Raw genomic sequence first — 21,867 nt, 5'->3', positions numbered from 1 at the left:
ATACGTTTAAACTGCATCAGACGGCTTGCTCAATCTGTGGCTTAAGTGTTTTCTTACACTGTAAAAAATACTGTTATTATACAGGCTACATTAAATAAAAATGTTACTGTATTTTATTTCCACACTCCACGTAGTCCACACTGTGTAAATTGTGTGATGGTATGCACCAAAAGCAGTCAACATTTTTACCATCATCACCCTTTGGAGTGATTTGGGGAAAGAGCACCATCTACCCTCCCAGAGACAACAAGAAAAATTGTGCTCTCTTAGGGTTCCGGTAGTTGATGGCAAGACGCATGAACGGGATTCGAACCATGCATTGTTTATTATGACATCATAGAAACAGTGAATTCAAACTGGGCATGATTTTGCCTGTTAGCTTCTAGATCTATATTTATTTAAAAATAAAATAAAAAAGATAAATGAACGGTGCATGCAAATGGTGGACTTATTTTTAAAGCAATTTAAAGCAGCCTTTGTTTCAAGCCTGAGGGAAGGAACCTAAGACACGACCTACTGAAACTTTAGGGAAAAGGAATAAACTACAGTATCTTTGTGTGACACAGAATAATAGAACAGCCTGCTTAATATCTAAACAAGTTTATTACACTTATAATAACATTTAATCATTCCTAAAAACGAATGATTTACCTCCCATCTTTGTGTTACAGATTTCTCTCCAACCAAAGTGCTGAGAAGCCCAGACCTAGATAAGCAGACACAAATTGGAGCAAGTCAGTGAGTCATGTTAAGCTCTGCCGTTGGATTATTTAGCACCACTGCGCTCGAGGGACGTACCCCTGCTCTACGCTGGTGTTGGGCCGCTGTCCTGAGACTGATTCGGAGCTGTCTGCGAGGGAGGGGACAACTGCCAGAAACCTACAAACAGAGAAGTCAAGATCTATCAGTCCAAAGAAGATTTCACCACAAAATCTGAGAACGTTTTCAGCAGGACAAGACCATAAACATATTTACCTCTGATAGACTTTATTTCTGACACCCTTCTGGAAAGCCAGGAGGTAATTTCGCCCATCGCCTGAAAACACCTCCACTGCCATTGGCTGTAATATAGAAGAAAGAGAATCATTGAACATCATGGGTAACCATTAACAAATTCTAGGAGGAAACCAGGTTGTGATAAAACAGAAGCTCCTCTCCTCACCTGCAGCAGGTAGCGGCGCTTGTGCACCTCTTTAATATCCTCGTATGCGAAGATACTGCAGGATCTCTTCAGCTGACTCTGGCTCTGTCGGGCCCCTCTGGGGATAATCGGCTCGTGCAGGCTGGAACAATCAGACGTACTGTTTAACACAATGCTCCTCAATGAGGGAACGGTTCTGTCTGAACTACTTGTGCTTGTGATTCTAATAGCCCTCTGTTTTGAGCGTCCTCTGAAAAATCTCTGTTTGAAGGTCCATGTAGCCTTAACACTTCCCCCTACCCCTTTAGCCTAACAAGAATCAGGACACCCTTCCACTACACGTTTACATTCAAAACCAAAAGGTAGGGCTAAGTGAAGGCAATCTACCCTCCCAGAGAGAGCAAGGTAAACCGAGCTCTCTCTCTCAGACTCTGGCTGCTGATGGCAAGCAACATGACGCAGGGTTCGTCATCCCTGCTTGTGACTCACTTTGCAGGAAGTGTCTCAATGTCCCTGATCTCTCTGGTGACCGTCATGGTGAAGCCATCAATAACGTAGAAATGCTCTTTCCCGAAAAGAAGCAGCCCCTCACTGGTGTCCAAGCCTTGCACTCGTGCACAGCGGTACATGTGCTGAATCTATACACAAATATATCATTGATATATGTTCGTTTATTAGAAAAAACATTAGGGTTAAGAAAGAAAATGTGCAGAAATTCACATGCTAAATGTGAAGTTAGCCAAGTATTAAATCAAATCAAATTTATTTGTATAGCGCTTTTTACAATTGATGTTGTCACAAAGCAGCTTTACAGAAACATGATCACAGGACAAAGAATCAGGTAAAAAATTAAACATAGAAAATACAGAATCGGTGCTATATCTATTAATAGATATAAATAGACATATAGATAATAGATATATGCTATATCTATTGCACAATAAAATAGTAGAAGGTGATTAGGTTAGGGACAAGGGATGTGGGTGAGATGTAGACATTTGTATGAACATGTGTGTGTGTAGATTATATTAGCATGTGGGGGACAGACCTTCTCCCCCTCTTCCAGCAAGCGGAGCAGGGTGGTGTTGTCAGTTTTCTGCTCTTCATCCATGGCTCCAGACTCCAGGAGCTCCTGTAGCTGCTCCTGGCTATCCTCATCACCACCGTCTGCTGTGGATCGTGAGCGCTTCAGGGGAGCTTTTACAAGACCTGCACACACACATACACACACACACACACACACAAAAACACACCACTGTCAGAGCAGTCTGCACACACACCACACTTTAAACTCACATCTCACTTTTAAAGTGCAGACTAAGCAGAAAACCAAACTTCACGCTGTCAACCACAGCGGTTACGGTTACGCTATAAATTCAGCACTTTTTCCTAGCCACAATTAAGATGATGTAGATTGTTATGAAGCAGAAACTTGCTCTGAATTTTAACAAAAGTTCAAATGAACCCTAATACTCTCGTTTTTGTCCAGGGTTGGCATCTGCCATGATGCTCAGGGAAGCTGCTATTGTAGCTTGTGCTGTGGGTGGCTACAGTGGAAGCTGACAGACAACTTTTCTATGGCCAGAGTCTACTGCAGCATTAGTATCACCAAGTGACCCGGGAGGCACAGTGGAATTATCATAGGCCTAAACTTAAGTAGAAATTTTGGATATCTATACTTTACAACTTAATAAAGCTGATGTCTATATGCTTTGGGATTGAGGGCCCTCTCTGGTGAGAATGGGTAATTGCATTGAGCATGCGGAAGAATCATTTTAAACTGGGTGGGTGTGATGCGGTCTCCTTTCAGAGCGGATTAATCCAAATCCAGGTTATGTTCAGCCAGAGAGAGAGCGCGCTCAGCCGAAAACTTCACTTCAACTACACACTGGTTTTACTATGAGTTCTGAATGAGCTACTGTGGTCTGAGTTTCCCCTTCTGAAGTCTCCACTGCTCCACCAGCCGCTTGCGTTGAGTAAAACTGAGCCAGATCCTCTTTTAGAGTCTCTACGTGTGAAGTAAGTAAGTAAAGACACGTGACATCATGTCATGCCAGGCTGCCATTGTAAATAAGAAGTTGTTCTTAATGATTTGCCTGGTAAAATAAAGGTTTAAATAAATAAAAAACTTGAGGAACTCCTGTGAAAAGTGTCTCGACACCCCAGTTTTTAGAATGAATATATTAGGCTTAGCACAGATGGTCATTCCAGCACACTGGTACCATTAAACACAATATTTTATCCCTTCTTCACAAAATAATACGGACTGACGCTTTTGTTTATCTATACTTCACTGGATTTTTTTTTTTTTCAGGTGACTTTTTACTTCTTAAATTTTTAAACAATTATCTGAACTTTCTACTACTTACATTTTAAAAATAGCTGCGTTACTCCTATTTCATTTCAACCTGTTTTCATTTTGACTTCTCATTGTTAATAAAACCCCTATCGAGATAAATCTCTCCATTCAGATTGAGGGAATCTGACTGTGGTTGGATGTAGAGAAGTATAAACATATACCATTCCCACTCCATATTGGTTTATATGATCCATCACACCTGCACATGCCACACCCCTCCCCCCCTATAGATGATCCGTGCAGAGACTCAAGAGAACTCGATATAAACATCCAACAAAGCTTCTTTTTAATATATTTACATTGTACTAAAATACATTCATTTACAATGGGCACATATGCAGCTGAATCAGGGAGCCTGGTGCCAGATTTATCAACTTTCACATTTTAATATAACATTATTGTCATTAAGCATTATGGCATTACGGCCTAAGCGTTTGTTCTTAATAGCATTTTTTTCCCCTTACATTACGTTTACTTTTATACTTTAAGTAGTTTTGAAAGCAGTACTTTTACACATGAGTAAAAAGCTGATAGAAGCTGATACTTCAACAACTTCTACAGGAGTATTTGAAACTATAGTATCTACACTTCTACCTGAGTAATTAATGGCAAGGCATGTGGCAGTTGTTGCAGCCCTCCGTATTTCAAAAGTATTTACAGTGTCATCGTGCATCCTGGCTTCAATAGAGAGACTGCATATTCCAGAAGGAAGCCTGCAGCTGCCACCACCTCGTCAGAACCACCACACGTCCCGGAGGGCACGCTGGAGCAGCAACTGGCCTCGACAGTGCTAATTAGCATTTTGAGTTGAAATTGATTGGTGCCTCACCTTTTACCCTTGCGATGGTGTCCTCCCCGTGCTCAGGCTCCTGCTGAGTGGTCTCTCCCTCCGTGCTCTGCTGAATGGAGTGCTGGTACATGCCTGGGTTTCCAGACAGTAAGCGCATGAAGTACTCCTTACTGTCGTAACTGATGGCTCTCCGATAGCGCATCGGCTTCTAAACAGCAGAGCAAGACAGACATTAAATCGTAATCACGAGGAAGACGGATGATCACAAGCCATGCTTTTTCCACAAGGAGTGGCATAAGGTTATCCAAAAGCAGTGTGTAAGACTGGTGGAGGAGAACATTCCAAGATGCATGAAAACATGATTAAAAACCAAGGTTATTCCACCAAATGTTGATTTCTGAACCCATAAAACTTCATGAATATGAACTAGTTTTCTTTGCATTTCTCATTTTCTGCAAATAAATGCTCTAAATGACAATATTTTTATTTGGAATTTGGGAGAAATGTTGTCTGTAGTTTATAGAATAAAAAAACAATGTTAATTTTACTAATTTTAGGAAAATCAGAGAAACTGATTCAGAAATTGTAGTAGTCTCTTAAGTGGGATGGGTGAGGGGTGGATAAAGGGAACCCTTTGCAATGAGCAGGATTTCTGCATACTGATTATTAAGTGATATTAATAGACAAATACAATCTAACTAAACCCAGTTACACTGGTGCTTAAAAGTTTGTAATTCCATTTGTATTTTCTATATTTCTGCATAAATACGACCTAAAACATAATCAGATTTTTAGACAGGTCCTAAAAGTAGATGAAGAAAACAAAGTTAAACAAATGAGATGGACATCTATTAATTGAGGAAAATGATCCAATCAACGGTATGACGATCAGAATTGTTGATGCTCATCAGGCTGGAAAAGGTTACAAAACCCTCTCTAAAGAGGTTGGACTTCATCAGTCCACATCCAGAGAGGAAATTCAAAACTGCTGTCACCCTCCCCCAGGAGTGGTCGAACAACAAAGATCACGTCAAGGGCAAGGCACTTAATAGTCAACGAGGTCTCAAAGGACCCAAAAGTAACTTCAAAGCAAGTAAAGGCCTCTTTAACATTGGCTAATATTAATGGTAATGTTAATGTAAACCTTATCCCATCTGTGAAACATGGTGGTGGTGGTATCGTTGTTGAATTCACACAATGAATTCTGAATTATTTTAGAACATTCTAAAGGAAAATATATCAGGACATCAATCCATGAACTAAATCTTAAGAGAAGGTGGGCCATGCAGCAAGACAATGACCCTAAGTACACAAGTCATTTTACAGAGGAATGGTTAAAGAATAATAAATGTTAATGTTCTGGAAATGCCAAGTCAAAGCTCTAAATTAAATACTGTGGAAAGACCTGAAGTGAGGAGTTAATGTGGGGAAACTCACCAAGCATCTCACCAGATACTGAAAGCAAATTTTGACATATATTTTCCACTCATTTATATGTAATATTGGATCATTCCCTCAAAAAATAAATTACCAGGTTTACTTTTTTTGTATTATTTTTTAAACTGGGTTCTATTTATCAACTTTTAGGACTTGTGGTGAAAATTTAATGATGTTTTATGCAGAAATATAGAACATTCTAAGGGGTTCAAAACTTTCAAGCATTCTGTATATAGCTCTTTTTTTACTGAGCATTTGATTGCACATCCTTTTGACTTTCATAAATGTATTTTCAATCATATGTTCATTTAGTTAAACACAGACGACAATCAAAATCACTCAGAGAAAGTAGCAGTTATGTGTCAAGCACAAAAAATCAGCTGTGAAAATGCATCTCAACCTTTGTTACATCAGGTCAGTTAATCAGCCTTGTGCAACAATACAGCATGTAAGTTCCTAATGACAGTAAATGTAGACATACTGGGATTAAATAATAGACTATATAATTGATGTGCAGGCCATATACTAACAGGAAACAGCCAGTGAAAATGCGTCAGGATATAAAGCACGTCGCTTAGGCCTGTATATTTTAAAGGCTTCAGTTTAGGCCATTCTTCAGCATCATGCAATTGATTGTGTGCACAGGACAACAAGTCACTGTTAAGTCAGTCTTAAGCCAGCTTGTACCTGGACTGGGATGCAGCCTGCTGCCCCCAGCAAGGGCACTGGAGGAGGATTCTGACAGAAGGGAAAGTAAGTAAGGTTCGGTTGGACAATATGAAAAAAAAAAGGCACTTTTTAAAAAGTACTCCTCGTCACCTTTCGGCTCTTCTGTGCTCACATCACCCTCATCATGTGCCTAACATTGCTGATTTCAGCAAGACAGGCCACAAAAGAGCCTTTCACTGCAGATTAGCAGCCTGTTAGCACTGAACTCTCACCAGCTTTCGCAATCTGCAGAACCTTCAGTTATAAATCGTGTTGCTGTGTTGCGAACACTTAACATGGAAGTAATAGGTTAAGAAATGGAGCTGCTGCCTTATTTTGGGATTTGAGGAATGAGGAAATTTGAGGGAAAGAAAAAACATTGTAAACAATGGAAATCCCCTCAACTCAGCTGAACCTCAACACATAATATGAACTGGATTATAGAAAACAAGAAAACATCATTATCTATATTACCTGAGAGCTGTTGTTGGGCTCAAAGTCAGGCACATAGGGGTAGTGGATATAGAACATGTCATTGCGAACCATCTTCTTTCTCATTCGACAAGGTCCCTCAGTCATGTCCAGCTGGAACTTATCTAGGTGTGAGCCAATAGGAGGGCCCCAGAGGCCTCTCTCACGCAGTAACTCGTACTCGATACCCGCCCACTCATCAGTAACATACTTCAGTGCATTCTGCTGCCTCTGCGAAAAACAATAAAAACACAATTTTAATCAATATAACATCACACTTAATTGCTTAACACATGCATTTCTGGACAAGCTGAGAGATACAATTAATGAAAGTGTAAGAAGCTTGTGGCAGAAGCTTGTGGAAGAACTATCGTGGCAGTGTAACACACCACACAATTATGACCTGTAAGTACTTTTCTGCTTGCTTTGCCAAAGTTAACACAGCAGTTAGCTGTACGTGGTATTCTCCTTATTACAGTCAATGAAGCATAATAATGATTTTGAAGCTGCTTTGAAAATTATGGTCAATTTATTCATCAAGGTCAAACCTACACCATAGGTTCACTCTCGCTGGATATGTGTAGGCTACGGCATAGGTTCAACGCAAAAGTATAAATTGGCCTTTAGCCAGGAGCGGATTAATGTACAGGCTACCGTAGGCTGCAGCCTTGGGGCACATGCAATGATAAAGCCCAATGATTGGTCTTGTTTTATTTAATACATTTTTTTGTACAAAACTTGAACCGCCATTGGCTTATTTTAATGATAAACATTATTGCAAGTTCAGGATTGGTTGGTTTGGGAGGATCTATTAAATGAATACTTCACTGTACAGTTGTTACTACAGAAAAGACAAAAGCAAGTCATCTTAAGCAGACCTGCCAACATGTACACATATTGTGTAATAGGCACTCATTTTGACTCATTTACTTTTTTTGAAACTTCTACGTTTCCAAGTTTTGAACTACGCCTAAATCTTGATCTTGCATTTCGCCACTTTCAGTCAAGTTGACACTGAAATTGATTCGGGCGCTGATCCATGAACAAAGTGCTTTTAGCCAATCAGATCGCTTCATTTTTACCCAACCACCCTGCTCAAACGCGCACACAGCTGATGGCACTTTTCCAGGTTATTTAAAGGTAGAATATAGAGCTATACTATCATTTATTTGCTCCGATAAAACTGTCAGTTTAATCTCAGCAAATCATCAAATCTACCCTGAGATAAAGTAAATAAAAAAAAAAAATAAAGCATATAACTTATGTGCACTTATGTGTTATTCGCACAAATAACACAGGAACAAACTGCCATGTTGTTCCTAACTCTGTTAGCTCCTGTCTGATGAGACGGTGACGCTGCCTGCCTTCAGCTCTGCCTGTAAGCGGTCGCGAGCCAAGGTGGGCGAGGCCATGAATAATTCACAGGTTGCCGTAGACACAGGTGCTTTGAATATTTTCTTTTACTAGCTACTGCAAACAATGGATGTTGAGGAAGAGTTTCATGTGCACCATCATATACAACTCAGAGAGACCTATTGTATTACACAAAGAACAAAAAAAAAGTAGATTTTAGAGGAAGGACCCTTTTAAAACTGATGAGAATGTGTGATGCTCCAAGACAATAACCCACTCAAGACAATCGACTAAAGCAGGGTTGAGATGCTGCAGGAGCTGAAGAGGGTCTGCATGTAAGGCATTCCAGAAATGAAGATAAACCGAACAGACATGCTAATGATAATGATGGGATATCCTGAACTGTGGATTTGCTCCAAAAAAAAAAAAAAGTCCAAACATCCATGTTTTTAAAGCTGTAATTTTAAGGCCACATATTTTAGCTTGAACTTCTTTCAGTACACAGAAGGGAATAAAGAAAACATGATTTGATCAAGCAGAGGTCATTGTGCTGACCGATCAAAACCGACACTGAAAAGTCTGAAAGCGTGATGTCAACCATCTGACTGTTTATGAGGTCTGGAAAGGGCATGGATTGAATTTAACCTGCAAAATCTCTAACGAAAGCCTGCTATTTTTCAGCTGTTTGGATCATGGAAATGTGAGCTGAGTCTGTGTCCATCAAATCAATATTGCTGCACTCAGATTTAAGGGGTCAGCCCTTGTTGCTGCTATCGATGACAATTAGGTTAAATGCGAAATACACAGAACTAAAATATGTGTGTGTGTGTGTGTGTGTTGGTTTATTGTTGTATAATGTGTGTGCTGACCTCTTGATATTCTTTGTACTGCATGGCCACCAGGTCCCGCACCACTGCAATATGAGTGAACATCCACTGGAAAGTCTCCTGGAAACAAAACATAACAAAAATAATTCTCTTTTAGACAGTGGTTTTACAGGATTTAAACCAAATTAAGAAACATAAATATATACAAGAAGCATACACTACTTTTTAAAAGTTTGTTGACAACTAGCTTATCAAAACTATTTCATTTTAATCTTAAACAATTTAAATGGCAGCACTATGTGGTGTTTTTGTTCCAAATAGTTTTAGACCTTGGGCGCTATCGTACACCCTGCACAACGCACGTAGCAATGCTTGTTGCTATCTTACACCTCCATCAACAGTCTATATTTTCGCACCTTGTGTCTTTGTGAGTTTAGGAATAAATCTACACTGATAGACGTGGTGGTCTGGAAGTGAGGTGTGTTCAGGTAAATATCAGGTGTTTTGCTATTTTAGCGTCAGAAAACACAGGTGCGCCACTTACTGATTTAAACCCTGACAACGGTCAACAGTCTGCCACCCAATCCTATCTTAGCCATGCAGGTGCGACATAGATCGCTTAAAGAGAGCCTCTTGTGTTGATATCCCCACTTACAAGCTTTTATCTTTTATATGTATTTACTCAACTCATTAAAGCAATTTATATGAAAGTCTCAATTCAGTCTGTTCATCAATACTGTTGACTTTGATGCTATGTGGAAGAATGCAAGATAGACGTTATGCATCCAGTCCTACCAAAATCTAATCTAAAAAAATACAAAAAAAAATAATTAAGAAACTATCCACTGATTTGTAAATATTCAGACCAATTCTCAGTCCAAGGTGAAGACTTCAATAAAGATTTTAAAATTAATGTAAACTATAAACAATTAGCTGGTTACAAGCAGATAACAAAGATCCGCTTTCTGCACCTGTGCTGACAGGTTGTTTTTGTTCATGCCGCTCTCCTTCTTGCTGCGTCGGGCTCCTGTAAGCTTGGACAGTCCAAAGCCGCTGCTGACCCGTGAGAGTTTGGACTGGGTCGCTGGGACGATGGTCTCTCCCCTGCTGATGCACTTCTTCTCATGAGCTGATCAAGACAGAAAATCACACATTTAGGCTTCACATAACATACACACATAAACTGTTATATCTGTATCTTTATTACAGAACTGTGGTGTGTAAGTCACACTTTGTACACATTCGGCCAACTACACACAATGTGCACAACAACAGAGAGCAGAAAATGGTTCATTTCCCTCACCGAGGTGGTTCTGCCAGCTCTTGGCGGCCGGTTCCTCCAGCCCAGGCCGGGCAGTGGCGATGTCCACATGTCCTCTGTCATTGACTGGCAAGGAAACCTTAAAAATGTCCTCCAGCATCTGTCTCTTACTGTGCATCAGCTCCGTCCACACCCGGTTCACTGCTTTCAGGAGCAGCTGACGTCCTATGAGCATTCAGTACAGGTTAGTTTGCATGGATTCTTTAATAAAATAAAATTGAAATAGACTGATGGTGATTGCAGTTGTCTCTGTTTTTAAGGAGATATTGACTTATCTGTAGTAACTCACTAACTGTGAGTTCTAGGATTACGGTTTCATTCTCTGTCTTATACAGTGCTGTGATAAAGTATTTGCCCCTACAGATTTCTTTTGTTAAAGTAAAGTTTTTAGAGTAAAAAGAACTTATTAAATGATCATTTCATTTATTAAGGAAAAAAAACAACCCCTAACCCTAATAAACAACTAATAACCCTTGGCCCTTGTTTTTTAGATGCTATTTTGGGTTCTTTTTTGACCTCCTGGATGAGTTGTCCCTGCCCTTTTGTCAGACAGGTTTTAATTAAGTTATTTCTGGATTCTACAGGTCTGGTTGTGGCTAGTGGAATTGCTTTCCAAAAAATGTAGTTAATCACAGTTAATTTGTTATGTAAAAAACTGCTATGTGTATTTATGTTATATTTGTCTGATATTAAATTTTTTTCGATTATGTCAAAAACAAAAGAAATCTGTAAGGCCAAAAAAAAAAGAAAAAAAAAACACAACAACAACAACAAAACATTTTAACAGCACTGTATAAGTAGTGCACAAAACCCTAAAAGCATTGCTGAGAGATTGTGACTGGGAGGGAGCCGTACCCTCACTGACATCCTGACTGTGGGGAGTGTCGGCCTCGTTCTCTGATGGGATCATCACATGCCAGGTGGTCATACGGGCCTCAGCCTCCAGTCCAAACCCCTCCACGTTACTGAAACACACACAAAAAACATGATACAGGTTCAATTTGTCAAATAGTCAATTAGTCAACAAGTTTTTTATTTTACTATATATAGGTATACATTGTTTTATACTATTAACTACTGATACCATTTTTCCCAAATTCCAAATAAAAATATTGTCATTTAGAGCATTTATTTGTGGAAAATGAGAAATAACAAAAAAGATGCAGAGCTTTCAGTCCTCTAATGCCCAATGTGGTTTTTTGCAATCTTCAGCCTGGCTCTTCTTTGCTTTCATTGATGAAGGGCTTTTTCTAGCTTTAACATTCTTTTTGTAGGTTACTTGGTGTCATAGATGGTCACAAGCCATCAAACAAAGCTGAACTGCTTGAATTATTATAGTCAGCCAAAAACAGTGTGAAAGACTAGTGGAGAGCATGCCAAGATGTGATTAAAAAATTCAGGGTTCTTCCATCAATATCTTGATTTCTAAACTAAATTGTATTGTTTCTAAATCTAGTAGCAAGAACAATAGCTTGAATCTGTCGGTGGAGGAGGGCGAGAATCTAGGCTGAAGCAGTTATCTTAACTGAAAGGTGAGCATCTGGTCTGAGGTGGGTAGCAGAAAAGCCTGTCAAGCAAGTGGGTGGTTATTAAATCGGAAAAAGACTTTAATTTTGATTCGTCATAGCATGCTAAGAAGATTTACGATGTAATTTTGGACACAAACATGTCTTGGCTGACTGACTATGTCTGGGATAAGGAGAAAAATTGTGTAACATGAAATACATGGTGAAAACAAACAATACTGGGCAGAGTGACAGGTTGTGAAAGCGTATTTTCTAGCTAAAGTCACGTAACAGTATTTAAGAAATAAGCATTTTATTGGCACAAGCCGTAACATTCATCCAAACATAGGTTACAAATATCTAGTGATGGGACGATACACTTTTTTCAGCTCCGATTCCGATATAAAACTGATATAAAACTGCTGATACCGATACAAATACAGATACTTTTAGTTTATTATTAGTACTATAAATAAAGTTACATAATAAGGCTGAAACAGATCACACAGCCATTTGAAGAGGATACACAAGTGCATTTAATGTAAATGCGTTACAAAGTCATTTATTTGACACACTTTATATGCAAATACACAATAGTTTCCTTTCAAATTATGTTTTAATTTTTATTAAATATTAAAAAAAAAAAGTTAAATATTAAATACAGGGCTTTTTTGCAGACTTTTATTTTGACATGGAAGCGTAGTGGATTAGCTAACGGCTAACCAGCGACGCTAGCTGTATTTCCGAGCTGAATTAATCACTGTTTTTAATAACAGATTATTTTCTTAGTGCTGGTTAGAGTGGGTAGGATCTGTTGTTTGATATTCGACGTGGATTATGGCTGTAGTTCACGTGAGTTAGTTACTTATTACAATTACAGTGCCGCAATGCATTTCTTGGGCCGATGCTAGCTAGGCTAACAGACTGCAAATGTTAATGGAGATGGCTAACGGCTAACTGGCGATGCTAACTGTATTTCCGAACTAAATTAATGACTTTTTTTTAAATAACAGATGAATGTGTTTGTACTGGTTAGTGTTGGTAGATCCTGTGGTTTTATATGATATGTGGATTAAGACTATAGTTTACTCCAGTCTGTATTTTATATCTTTACAACACCAGAATGCAGCTGCTGTCGGTTCAGTACTAGCTAGGCTAACAGACTGCAGATGTTAATGGAGATGGCTAACGGCTAACTGGCTATGCTAACTGTATTTCGGAACTAAGTTAATCGCTTTTTTTTAATAACAGATGGGTGTGTTTGTGCTGGTTAGTGTTGGTAGATCCTGTGGTTTTATAGGATATGTGGATTATGACTATAGTTTACTCCAGTCTGTAGTTAATAACTTTACAACGCCAGAATGCAGCAGCTGTCGGGTTCAGTGCTAGCTAGGCTAACAGACTGCTGGTGTTAATCTCTTCACCCCTCGGACGCTGACTTTACAAATATTACATGTAGCCGTTCTGCTTAACGTTTCCAAAGTTAAAACTCTCCAGATAATTGACTTTTTTTGTAGACAACCAGCTAAAGTTTACTCAGTTAGCCACAGACTGAAGCTGCTGGGGGTTCAGGGTAAACTGTGGAACTGGAATCCGGATCAGTTATGCGTTTCGTGTTAACATTACGGCGGGTTTATTTTCCAGCACAAGCTGTGGACTGGAATTATGGATCGGTAAGTGAATCGGCTGCGGTCACCCGATATCCAATTTGTCGAATTACATCAATATCAGCCCCAATACCGATATTGTATCGGATCAAACCCATCTCTACAAAAATCCCTGGATGAAAAAAGTATTTAGCGTAGCTGCTAACAGATAGTACACAATAGTCCTTAAAAAAAAACTAATCACAGTAATCTATTTCTCTATGCCAGCTATAGAAGCCCAGTCAGATAGCATGGCAAGTGTTATCAGGACTGCGAGTGTTTTCGTTCTTCTCAGAGCTCGTTCTTCTCTTATTTCCCAGTCTATCTGAAGGCAGAGTTCTGAGTCAGCCTAGTTACAGAGTCCTGACAACACAAGCCTCTGCGACAGGCCCTTCTGTGCCAGTGTGACTCACACACTCCGAAAAACAAGAGATATGAGACAAAAGACACACACCAGCACTGATAAGCACATTCTACAGGCAGAAACTGACTCAAGAGGAGCCGCAAAGGACCAGACCTATACAAACAACAGCAAAGCCATCACTACTGTTTAAATATATCCTCACCAGCCCACTTCTCTCTCCAGCAAACAAAACAGAAAAACACTCCATCACCGGTCATCAGCAGACCATTACACCACTTGACCAATATAGTAGATATTTCATGACCAATACAACACACTTTTTTCTGATAACCACTCAGAAATGATCTAAATCTGATCTACAACTCTGTAAAAAAAAATTAAAAGATGCCTCTGATTTTGCTATTTATAGATATATGTTTGAGTAAAATGAACATGGTTTTTTTTTATTCTATAAACATTATTCCCAAATTCCAAATACGAATATTGTCATTTAGAGCATTTATTTATTTAGCAGAAAATGAGAAATGGCTGAAATAATAAGTTCATATTCATAAAGTTTTAAGAGTTTAGAAATCAATTTGGTGGAATAACCCTGGTTTTTAATCACAGTTTTCACAATCACAATGCATCTTGGCATGTTCTCCTCCACCAGTCATACACACTGCTTTTGGACAACTTTATGCTTTACTTCTGGTGCAAAAATTCAAGTAGATTAGCTTGGCTTGATGGCTTGTGAACATCCATCTTCCCCTTGATTATATTCCAGAGGTTTTTAATTTGGTAAAATGAAAAAAAAAATTTTAAGTGGTCTTATTTTTTTCAGAGCTGTATATGAATCTAACTAGAATTCTGTCAGAGTCTTGTACACTGACCTGAAAAAGCATCTGCTCAAGCTTCAACTTAACCAAATATTAGGTCTGCTGTGTTGATTTCAGAAATCCTCAAAAAAAAAACTAAATAGTTTGTTTTCTATTTAATATAGGGGTTGGCAATATTTTATTGTTTCACCAAGCATTCCATAGATATTGTCAGCACTGACCGATTGCACATTTCACCACAATTAGTGTAATTACTAGGAGTCTGATAAGACATTTATCTCTGTTCACGAGACTAAACATGACACAATATTGGATTCACGAGAACAAGGTGAGATTTTAACAATATACAGATCTGGAAAAAAATAGGAGAAGACTTATAAGTGATGAGTTTCTTTGATTTTACCAACCTGAAAACCTCTGGAATATATAAGATAGATGATCAATTTTGAACTGAACTGAATTTTTGCACCAAAAGTGTCATACATTCATCCAAAAGCAGTGTGTAAGGCTGGTAGAGGAGAACATTACAAGATGCACAGAACCTGTGATTAAAAAACAGGGTTATTCCACCAAATATTTATTTCTGAGAACTTTATGAATATAAACTTGTTTTCTTTGCATTATTTGAGGTCTGAAAGCTCTGTATCTTTTTTGTTATTTCAGCCATTTCTCATTTTCGGCAAATAAATGACAATATTTAGGGTTCAAGCACCGAAGGTGCGTAGAACCCTATTGTTTTTGCTAAGATTTTTCTTCTTATTATTATTAGGGTTCAAGCACCGAAGGTGCGTAGAACCCTATTGTTTTTGCTAAGATTTTTCTTATTAGGGGTTCGAGCACGTAGTGCTAGAAACCCTATTGTAATTGTTCTGATTATTATTATTATTATTCTTATTCTTTTTCTGCCATAGAAGTGATTGGGCAGAAGAAACCGTAAGGCCTACAGGGCTGAGACTTGGTCATATGGTAGTACTTCTCACCGCTACTCAGATTCAAAAGATGAGCCCGATCGGCCTCAAGGGGGCGCTATGGCGAAGGTCAACGCGTTTGGCCTCGTAACTCCCACGCCCTGATAGCTAGATCAAAAATTCTTGCATTATATGATTCCTTGGTTAATGGCAAATCAAAAAGGTCAATAGAACCACTAAGCTCCGCCCACTTAGATTTTTTGCTATTTAGCATAATATGCAAAACCTACTTTTGAGAACTTGTCCTAGGGTCATTGACCAATCCTGTCATATTTGGTGTCAAACAACTCAGCAGAGTCCCAACCTCAATAATTATCGAAAAAATTGAGAAATTTTTAAACAATATGGCCGCCATATGCAAATTAATCTTACCGTGGCACACCCAAATTTACTCTAACAGCTGTAACTTTTGAATGCTTAAACCTACACTAATGCCACTTTACAACTTTGATGCCAACATGATTCTGAGGTAGCCCGTCAATCTGTGTAGACATACGCCCCCAGGGGGCGGAGCCAAAGCTAAAAATCTGTTTCTCAGGAACCGTACAAGCTATGAAGCTCTCCTTTGGCATGTATCATCTATGGCCTATGTCCTAATGTTTTACAGAAGGAAAATTTGATATGCAAATTTTTGCGATCGTTATTAGCCAATCAGATTCCAGCAAGCTTTTGACAGGCTAAACAATGACCAATCAGGACGATACTTATACCCTACATGTATCTCAGGGCCTTCTATCATCCATTAAAATATGGCGTTGATTGGCCTCAAGGGGGCGCTATAGCAGAAAATCAGTTATATCTAAAGGTACAAGTGGCCTAAGCTTGTTATTCTTTTTTAGTTGTATACTTTGCTGTAGCTCTTACAACTTTGTAATTACATGTGTTTACCAAAAATGCAAAGATTTTCCTCAGTGGCCAAAAGAGTAAAAATTGCTCTTTTCGAACTTGTCTTTAAGTCCTTAATCAATCAAAACAAATTTGGTCTTGATGCAATCTTGAGACCCTGTAGGTAAATAATTATCAAAAAAATCTTGACATTTTAACTACTTGAGGCCCATAAACCTTGATCAAACATGTACGTGAAAGCCTTTTCAGAGTTATTTGGCCAAAACTCTGTCAAAGTTTAAAACATGCCAAAACTGTTGAAGCTACTAATTAACAATGACATTTGAAGCACATGTGCCAAGTATGAGCCAAATAAGTCGTCAGTAGGCTCTACAGTGAAAAAATAACTATTTTCAATTTATTCTATTTATCGCTATTTTCCAACCTAAATGGACAGAAGACAGGAACCTTTCACCCTATCAACACACAAATTTATACACATATATAGACTGATATTGTGATCTTGATTGCAAATTTTCAGCCAAATCGGACATGTTTTGCCTCTACAACGGCTGGAAAACTACAGCGATTTTGTAGGCCTCAAGCCTGTATTATCGCTTTTTTCAAATCTAAATTGACAGAAGTCAGGAACCTTTGACCCTATTGACACAGAAATTGACATACATATATAGACTGATATTGTGATCTTGATTGCAAATTTTGAGCCAAATCAGATATTTTTTGCCTCTAATATGGCCAAAGAGCAACAGCCATTTTGTAGGCCATAAACCTGTATTATCACTTTTTTCAAACCTAAATGGTCAGAAGTCAGGAACCTTTGACCCTATCAACACACAAATTTACATACATGTATATACAGACCACGTGATCATGAGTACCAATTTGGAGCCCAATCGGACTTTTCTTCTCTTTTTAATAAATAGAAACACACTGATAGGGAATGTTCTGTCTTTCTGATAGAGTGATAGATTTCCAGCAGGTTATATGTGGTCTCTTGCTGCGCTCTGGTGGTCATTTGGTGAAACAGTTACAGTTGAATTATTCTAAATTAAAGCTCTGCTGAACTTATTCAATCTTGCTTGTCTTGCTTAATTGAAGATCTTTATCCTTCTTGGTCATGCTAGTCAGCCGCCTGGGTCATTCTTGTTTATGCTCCACCCACTTAATTTTTTTTAAAATTTGCATAATATGCAAAACCTACTTTTGAGATCTTGTCCTTGGATCCTTGACCAATCATGACATGTTTGGTGTCAAACAGTTCAGCAGAGCTTACTCCTCAATAATTATTTAAAAAATCTTTACATTTATAAACAATATGGCCGCCATATGCAAATGAGTTCTACCATGGTGCAGTAAAATGTCTTTAACACTTATAACTTTTGAATGCTTAACCTGACACTAATACCACTTCAGTCCTTTGATCATTGCATGATTCTCAGATACCCTGTCAGTTTAAGTAGACATACACCCCCAGGGGGCGGGGCCAATGCTCGATAGCTGTTTCTCTAGAATCATACAAGCTATCAAGGTCATCCTAGCCCATCTATGGCCCATGCACTAATGGTACACCAAATGAAAATTTGATATGGACACTTTTGTGGTCACTATTAGCCAATCACATTCCAGCAAGCTTTTAACAGGCGGAATGTTAATCAGGTCAAAACTTATATACTATATACGGGTTATTTATATGCCCTTTTTATGCCTTGTGTTTTTTCAATTTAAGAACTGAATTTGTTTCACCAAATGCCCACTAGAGTGCAGTAAGACACCACATAAAACCTGATGAACACTACAGCTCAATTTATCAATGCTTTTCAAATAATTTACTCACACCACTCATCTAGCATTGCCATTATGGTCTTTATGGTCACGCTGGTCACCCAGCTTGGTTATGCTGGCCATCCAGCTTGGTCATGCTGGCCATTCACATTGGTCATTATGGTCCTGCTGGTCATTCAGCTTTGTCCTCATAGTAATGGTGGTCTTCCAGCTTGGTCATACTTGCCAACCACCTTTGCCATGCTGGTCATCCAGTTTGGTCATTATGGTCTTCCAGCTTGGTCAATATGGTCAACAAGTTTGTCATCCAGATTAGTCATGCTGGTAATCTAGCTTGGTCTTCACGGTCATGCTGGTCATCCTCATCCAGTTTGGCGATGCCGGTCAACCGGCAACATGTTTTAAGCCTAACTGGCCTCCAGGGGTCTCTTTGCCTGTAACGCTCGAACCCCGTAAATCGCCGCTTGCGGCTATATTGGTATTTATAATCGCTTCCCCTGCTTTTTCTGACCTAGAAGTGATTGCACAGAACAAACCGTAAGGCCTAGAGAGCTGAGACTTGGTCATATGGTAGTACTTTAGACCGCTACTCAGCCGCATGACATGAGTCCCGATCGGCCTCAAGGGGGCGCTATGGTGAAGGTCAACGCGTTAGGCCCTGTAACTCCCACGCCCTGATAGCTAGAGCAAAAAATCTTGCACTTTATGATTCCTTGGTTAATGGCAAATCAAAAAGGTCAATAGAACCACTAAGCTCCGCCCACTTAGATTTTTTGCTATTTAGCATAATATGCAAAACCTACTTTTGAGAACTTGTCCTAGGGTCATTGACCAATCCTGTCATATTTGGTGTGAAACAACTCAGCAGAGTCCCAACCTCAATAATTATCGAAAAAATTGTGAAATTTGTAAACATTATGGCCGCCATATGCAAATTAATCTTACCGTGGCACACCCAAATTTACTCTAACAGCTGTAACTTTTGAATGCTTTAACCTACACGAATGCCACTTTAGACCTTTGATGTCAACATGATTCTGAGGTAGACCGTCAATCTGTGTAGACATACGCCCCCAGGGGGCGGAGCCAAAGCTAAAAATCTATTTCTCAGGAACCGTACAAGCTATGAAGCTCTCCTTTGGCATGTATCATCTATGGCCTATGTCCTAATGTTGTACAGAAGGAAAATTTGATATGCAAAGTTTTGCGATCGTTATTAGCCAATCAGATTCCAGCAAGCTTTTGACATGTTAAACAATGACCAATCAGGACGATACTTATACCCTACATGTATCTCAGGGCCTTCTATCATCCATTAAAATATGGCGTTGATTGGCCTCAAGGGGGCGCTATAGCAGAAAATCAGTTATATCTAAAGGTACAAGTGGCCTAGGCTTGTTATTCTTTTTTAATTGTATACTTTGCTGTAGCCTTTACAACTTTGTAATTACATGTGTTTACAAAAAATGCAAAGATTTTCATCAGTGGCCAAAAGAATAAAAATTGCTCTTTTCGAACTTGTCTTTAAGTCCTTAATCAATCAAAACAAATTTGGTCTTGATGCAATCCTGAGACCCTGTAGATAAATAATTATCAAAAAAATCTTGACATTTTAACTATTTGAGGCCCATATACCTTGATCAAACATGTACGTGAAAGCCTTTTCAGAGTTATTTGGCCAAAACTCTGTCAAAGTTTAAAGCATGCCAAAACTGTTGAAGCTACTAATTAACAATGACATTTGAAGCACATGTGCCAAGTATGAGCCAAATAAGTCTTCAGTAGGCTCTACAGTGAAAAAATAACTATTTTCAATTTATTCTATTTATCGCTATTTTCCAACCTAAATGGACAGAAGACAGGAACCTTTCACCCTATCAACACACAAATTTATACACATATATAGACTGATAATCTGATCTTGATTGCAAATTTTCAGCCAAATCGGACATGTTTTGCCTCTACAACGGTTGGAAAACTACAGCGATTTTATAGGCCTCAAGCCTGTATTATTGCTTTTTTCAAATCTAAATGGACAGAAGTCAGGAACCTTTGACCCTATTGACACAGAAATTGACATACATATATAGACTGATATTGTGATCTTCATTGCAAATTTTGAGCCAAATCAGATATTTTTTGCCTCTAATATGGCCAAAGAGCAACAGCCATTTTGTAGGCCATAAACCTGTATTATCGCTTTTTTCAAGCCTAAATGGACAGAAGTCAGGAACCTTTGACCCTATCAACACACAAATTTACACACATATATATACAGACCACTTGATCATGAGTACCAATTTGGAGCCCAATCGGACTTTTCTTCTCTTTTCAATAAATAGAAACACACTGATAGGGAATGTTCTGTCTTACTTATAGAGTGATAGATTTCCAGCAGGTTATATGTGGTCTCTTGCTGCGCTCTGGTGGTCATTTGGTGAAACAACTACAGGTGCATTATTCTAAATTAAAGCTCTGCTGAACTTATTCAATCTTGCTTGTCTTGCTTAATTGAACATATTTATCCTTCTTGTTCATGCTGGTCAGCCGCCTGGGTCATTCTTGTTTATGCTCCACCCACTTAATTTTTTTTTTAATTTGCATAATATGCAAAACCTACTTTTGAGATCTTGTCCTTGGATCCTTGACCAATCATGACATGTTTGGTGTCAAACAGTTCAGCCGAGCTTACTCCTCAATAATTATTAAAAAAATCTTTACATTTATAAACAATATGGCCGCCATATGCAAATGAGTTCTACCATGGTGCAGTAAAATGTCTTTAACACTTATAACTTTTGAATGCTTAACCTGACACTAATACCACTTCAGTCCTTTGATCATTACATGATTCTCAGATACCCTGTCAGTTTAAGTAGACATACACCCCCCCAGGGGGCGGGGCCAATGCTCAATAGCTGTTTCTCTAGAACCATACAAGCTATCAAGGTCATCCTAGCCAATTATCATCTATGGCCCATGCACTAATGGTACACCAAATGAAAATTTGATATGGACACTTTTGTGGTCACTATTAGCCAATCACATTCCAGCAAGCTTTTAACAGGCGGAATGTTAATAAGGTCAAAACTTATACACCATATGTGAGTTATTTATATGTGGCCTTTTTATGCCTCACCACTAGGCTCCCATCAGGATTAATGTGGTTTGTATTTTTCAATTTAAGAACTGATGTTGTTTCACCAAATGCCCACTAGAGTGCAGAAAGACACCACATAAAACCTGCTGAACACTACAGCTCAATTTATCAATGCTTTTTACAACTAGTTTACTCACATCACTCATCTAGCATGGTTATTATGGTCATGCTAGTCAACCAGCTTGGTCCTTATTTTCATTCTGGTCAACTAGCTGGGTATTTTGGTCATGCTGGTCAACCAGCTGGGTATTTTGGTCATGCTGGTCAACCAGCTGGGTCTTTATGTTCATGCTAGTCAACCAGCTGGGTCTTTATGTTCATGCTGGTCAATCAGCTGGGTCTTTATGGTCATGCTGGTCTACCAGCTGGGT

General features: G+C 38.8%; 1 protein-coding gene across 5 annotated transcripts in view; it reads right to left on the bottom strand.

Moving 5' to 3' along the window:
- wdfy3 (WD repeat and FYVE domain containing 3) overlaps positions 1-21,867 on the bottom strand; it is a 181,097-nt gene that overhangs the window by 22,303 nt on the left and 136,927 nt on the right. For 4 of the 5 annotated variants that reach the window (XM_022664815.2, XM_022664812.2, XM_022664816.2 and 1 more), the window contains 13 exons: positions 11,263-11,372; positions 10,390-10,572; positions 10,058-10,215; positions 9,129-9,206; positions 6,910-7,137; positions 6,415-6,465; positions 4,330-4,498; positions 2,190-2,350; positions 1,631-1,779; positions 1,163-1,283; positions 976-1,061; positions 799-879; positions 652-706 (listed from right to left, as the gene is read on the bottom strand). In XM_022664815.2, the coding sequence (XP_022520536.2) occupies positions 652-706; positions 799-879; positions 976-1,061; positions 1,163-1,283; positions 1,631-1,779; positions 2,190-2,350; positions 4,330-4,498; positions 6,415-6,465; positions 6,910-7,137; positions 9,129-9,206; positions 10,058-10,215; positions 10,390-10,572; positions 11,263-11,372 (1,630 nt within the window). The remainder of the gene's footprint in view (positions 1-651; positions 707-798; positions 880-975; positions 1,062-1,162; positions 1,284-1,630; positions 1,780-2,189; positions 2,351-4,329; positions 4,499-6,414; positions 6,466-6,909; positions 7,138-9,128; positions 9,207-10,057; positions 10,216-10,389; positions 10,573-11,262; positions 11,373-21,867) is intronic. The other variant, XM_022664814.2, reaches the window with a different exon arrangement.

This window comes from Astyanax mexicanus, chromosome 22 (genome assembly GCF_023375975.1).
Source record: "Astyanax mexicanus isolate ESR-SI-001 chromosome 22, AstMex3_surface, whole genome shotgun sequence".
NCBI classification, from domain to species: Eukaryota; Metazoa; Chordata; class Actinopteri; order Characiformes; family Acestrorhamphidae; genus Astyanax; species Astyanax mexicanus.
Note: the sequence above shows the minus strand (reverse complement) of the source record. Positions and strands in the feature narration are given on the sequence as shown.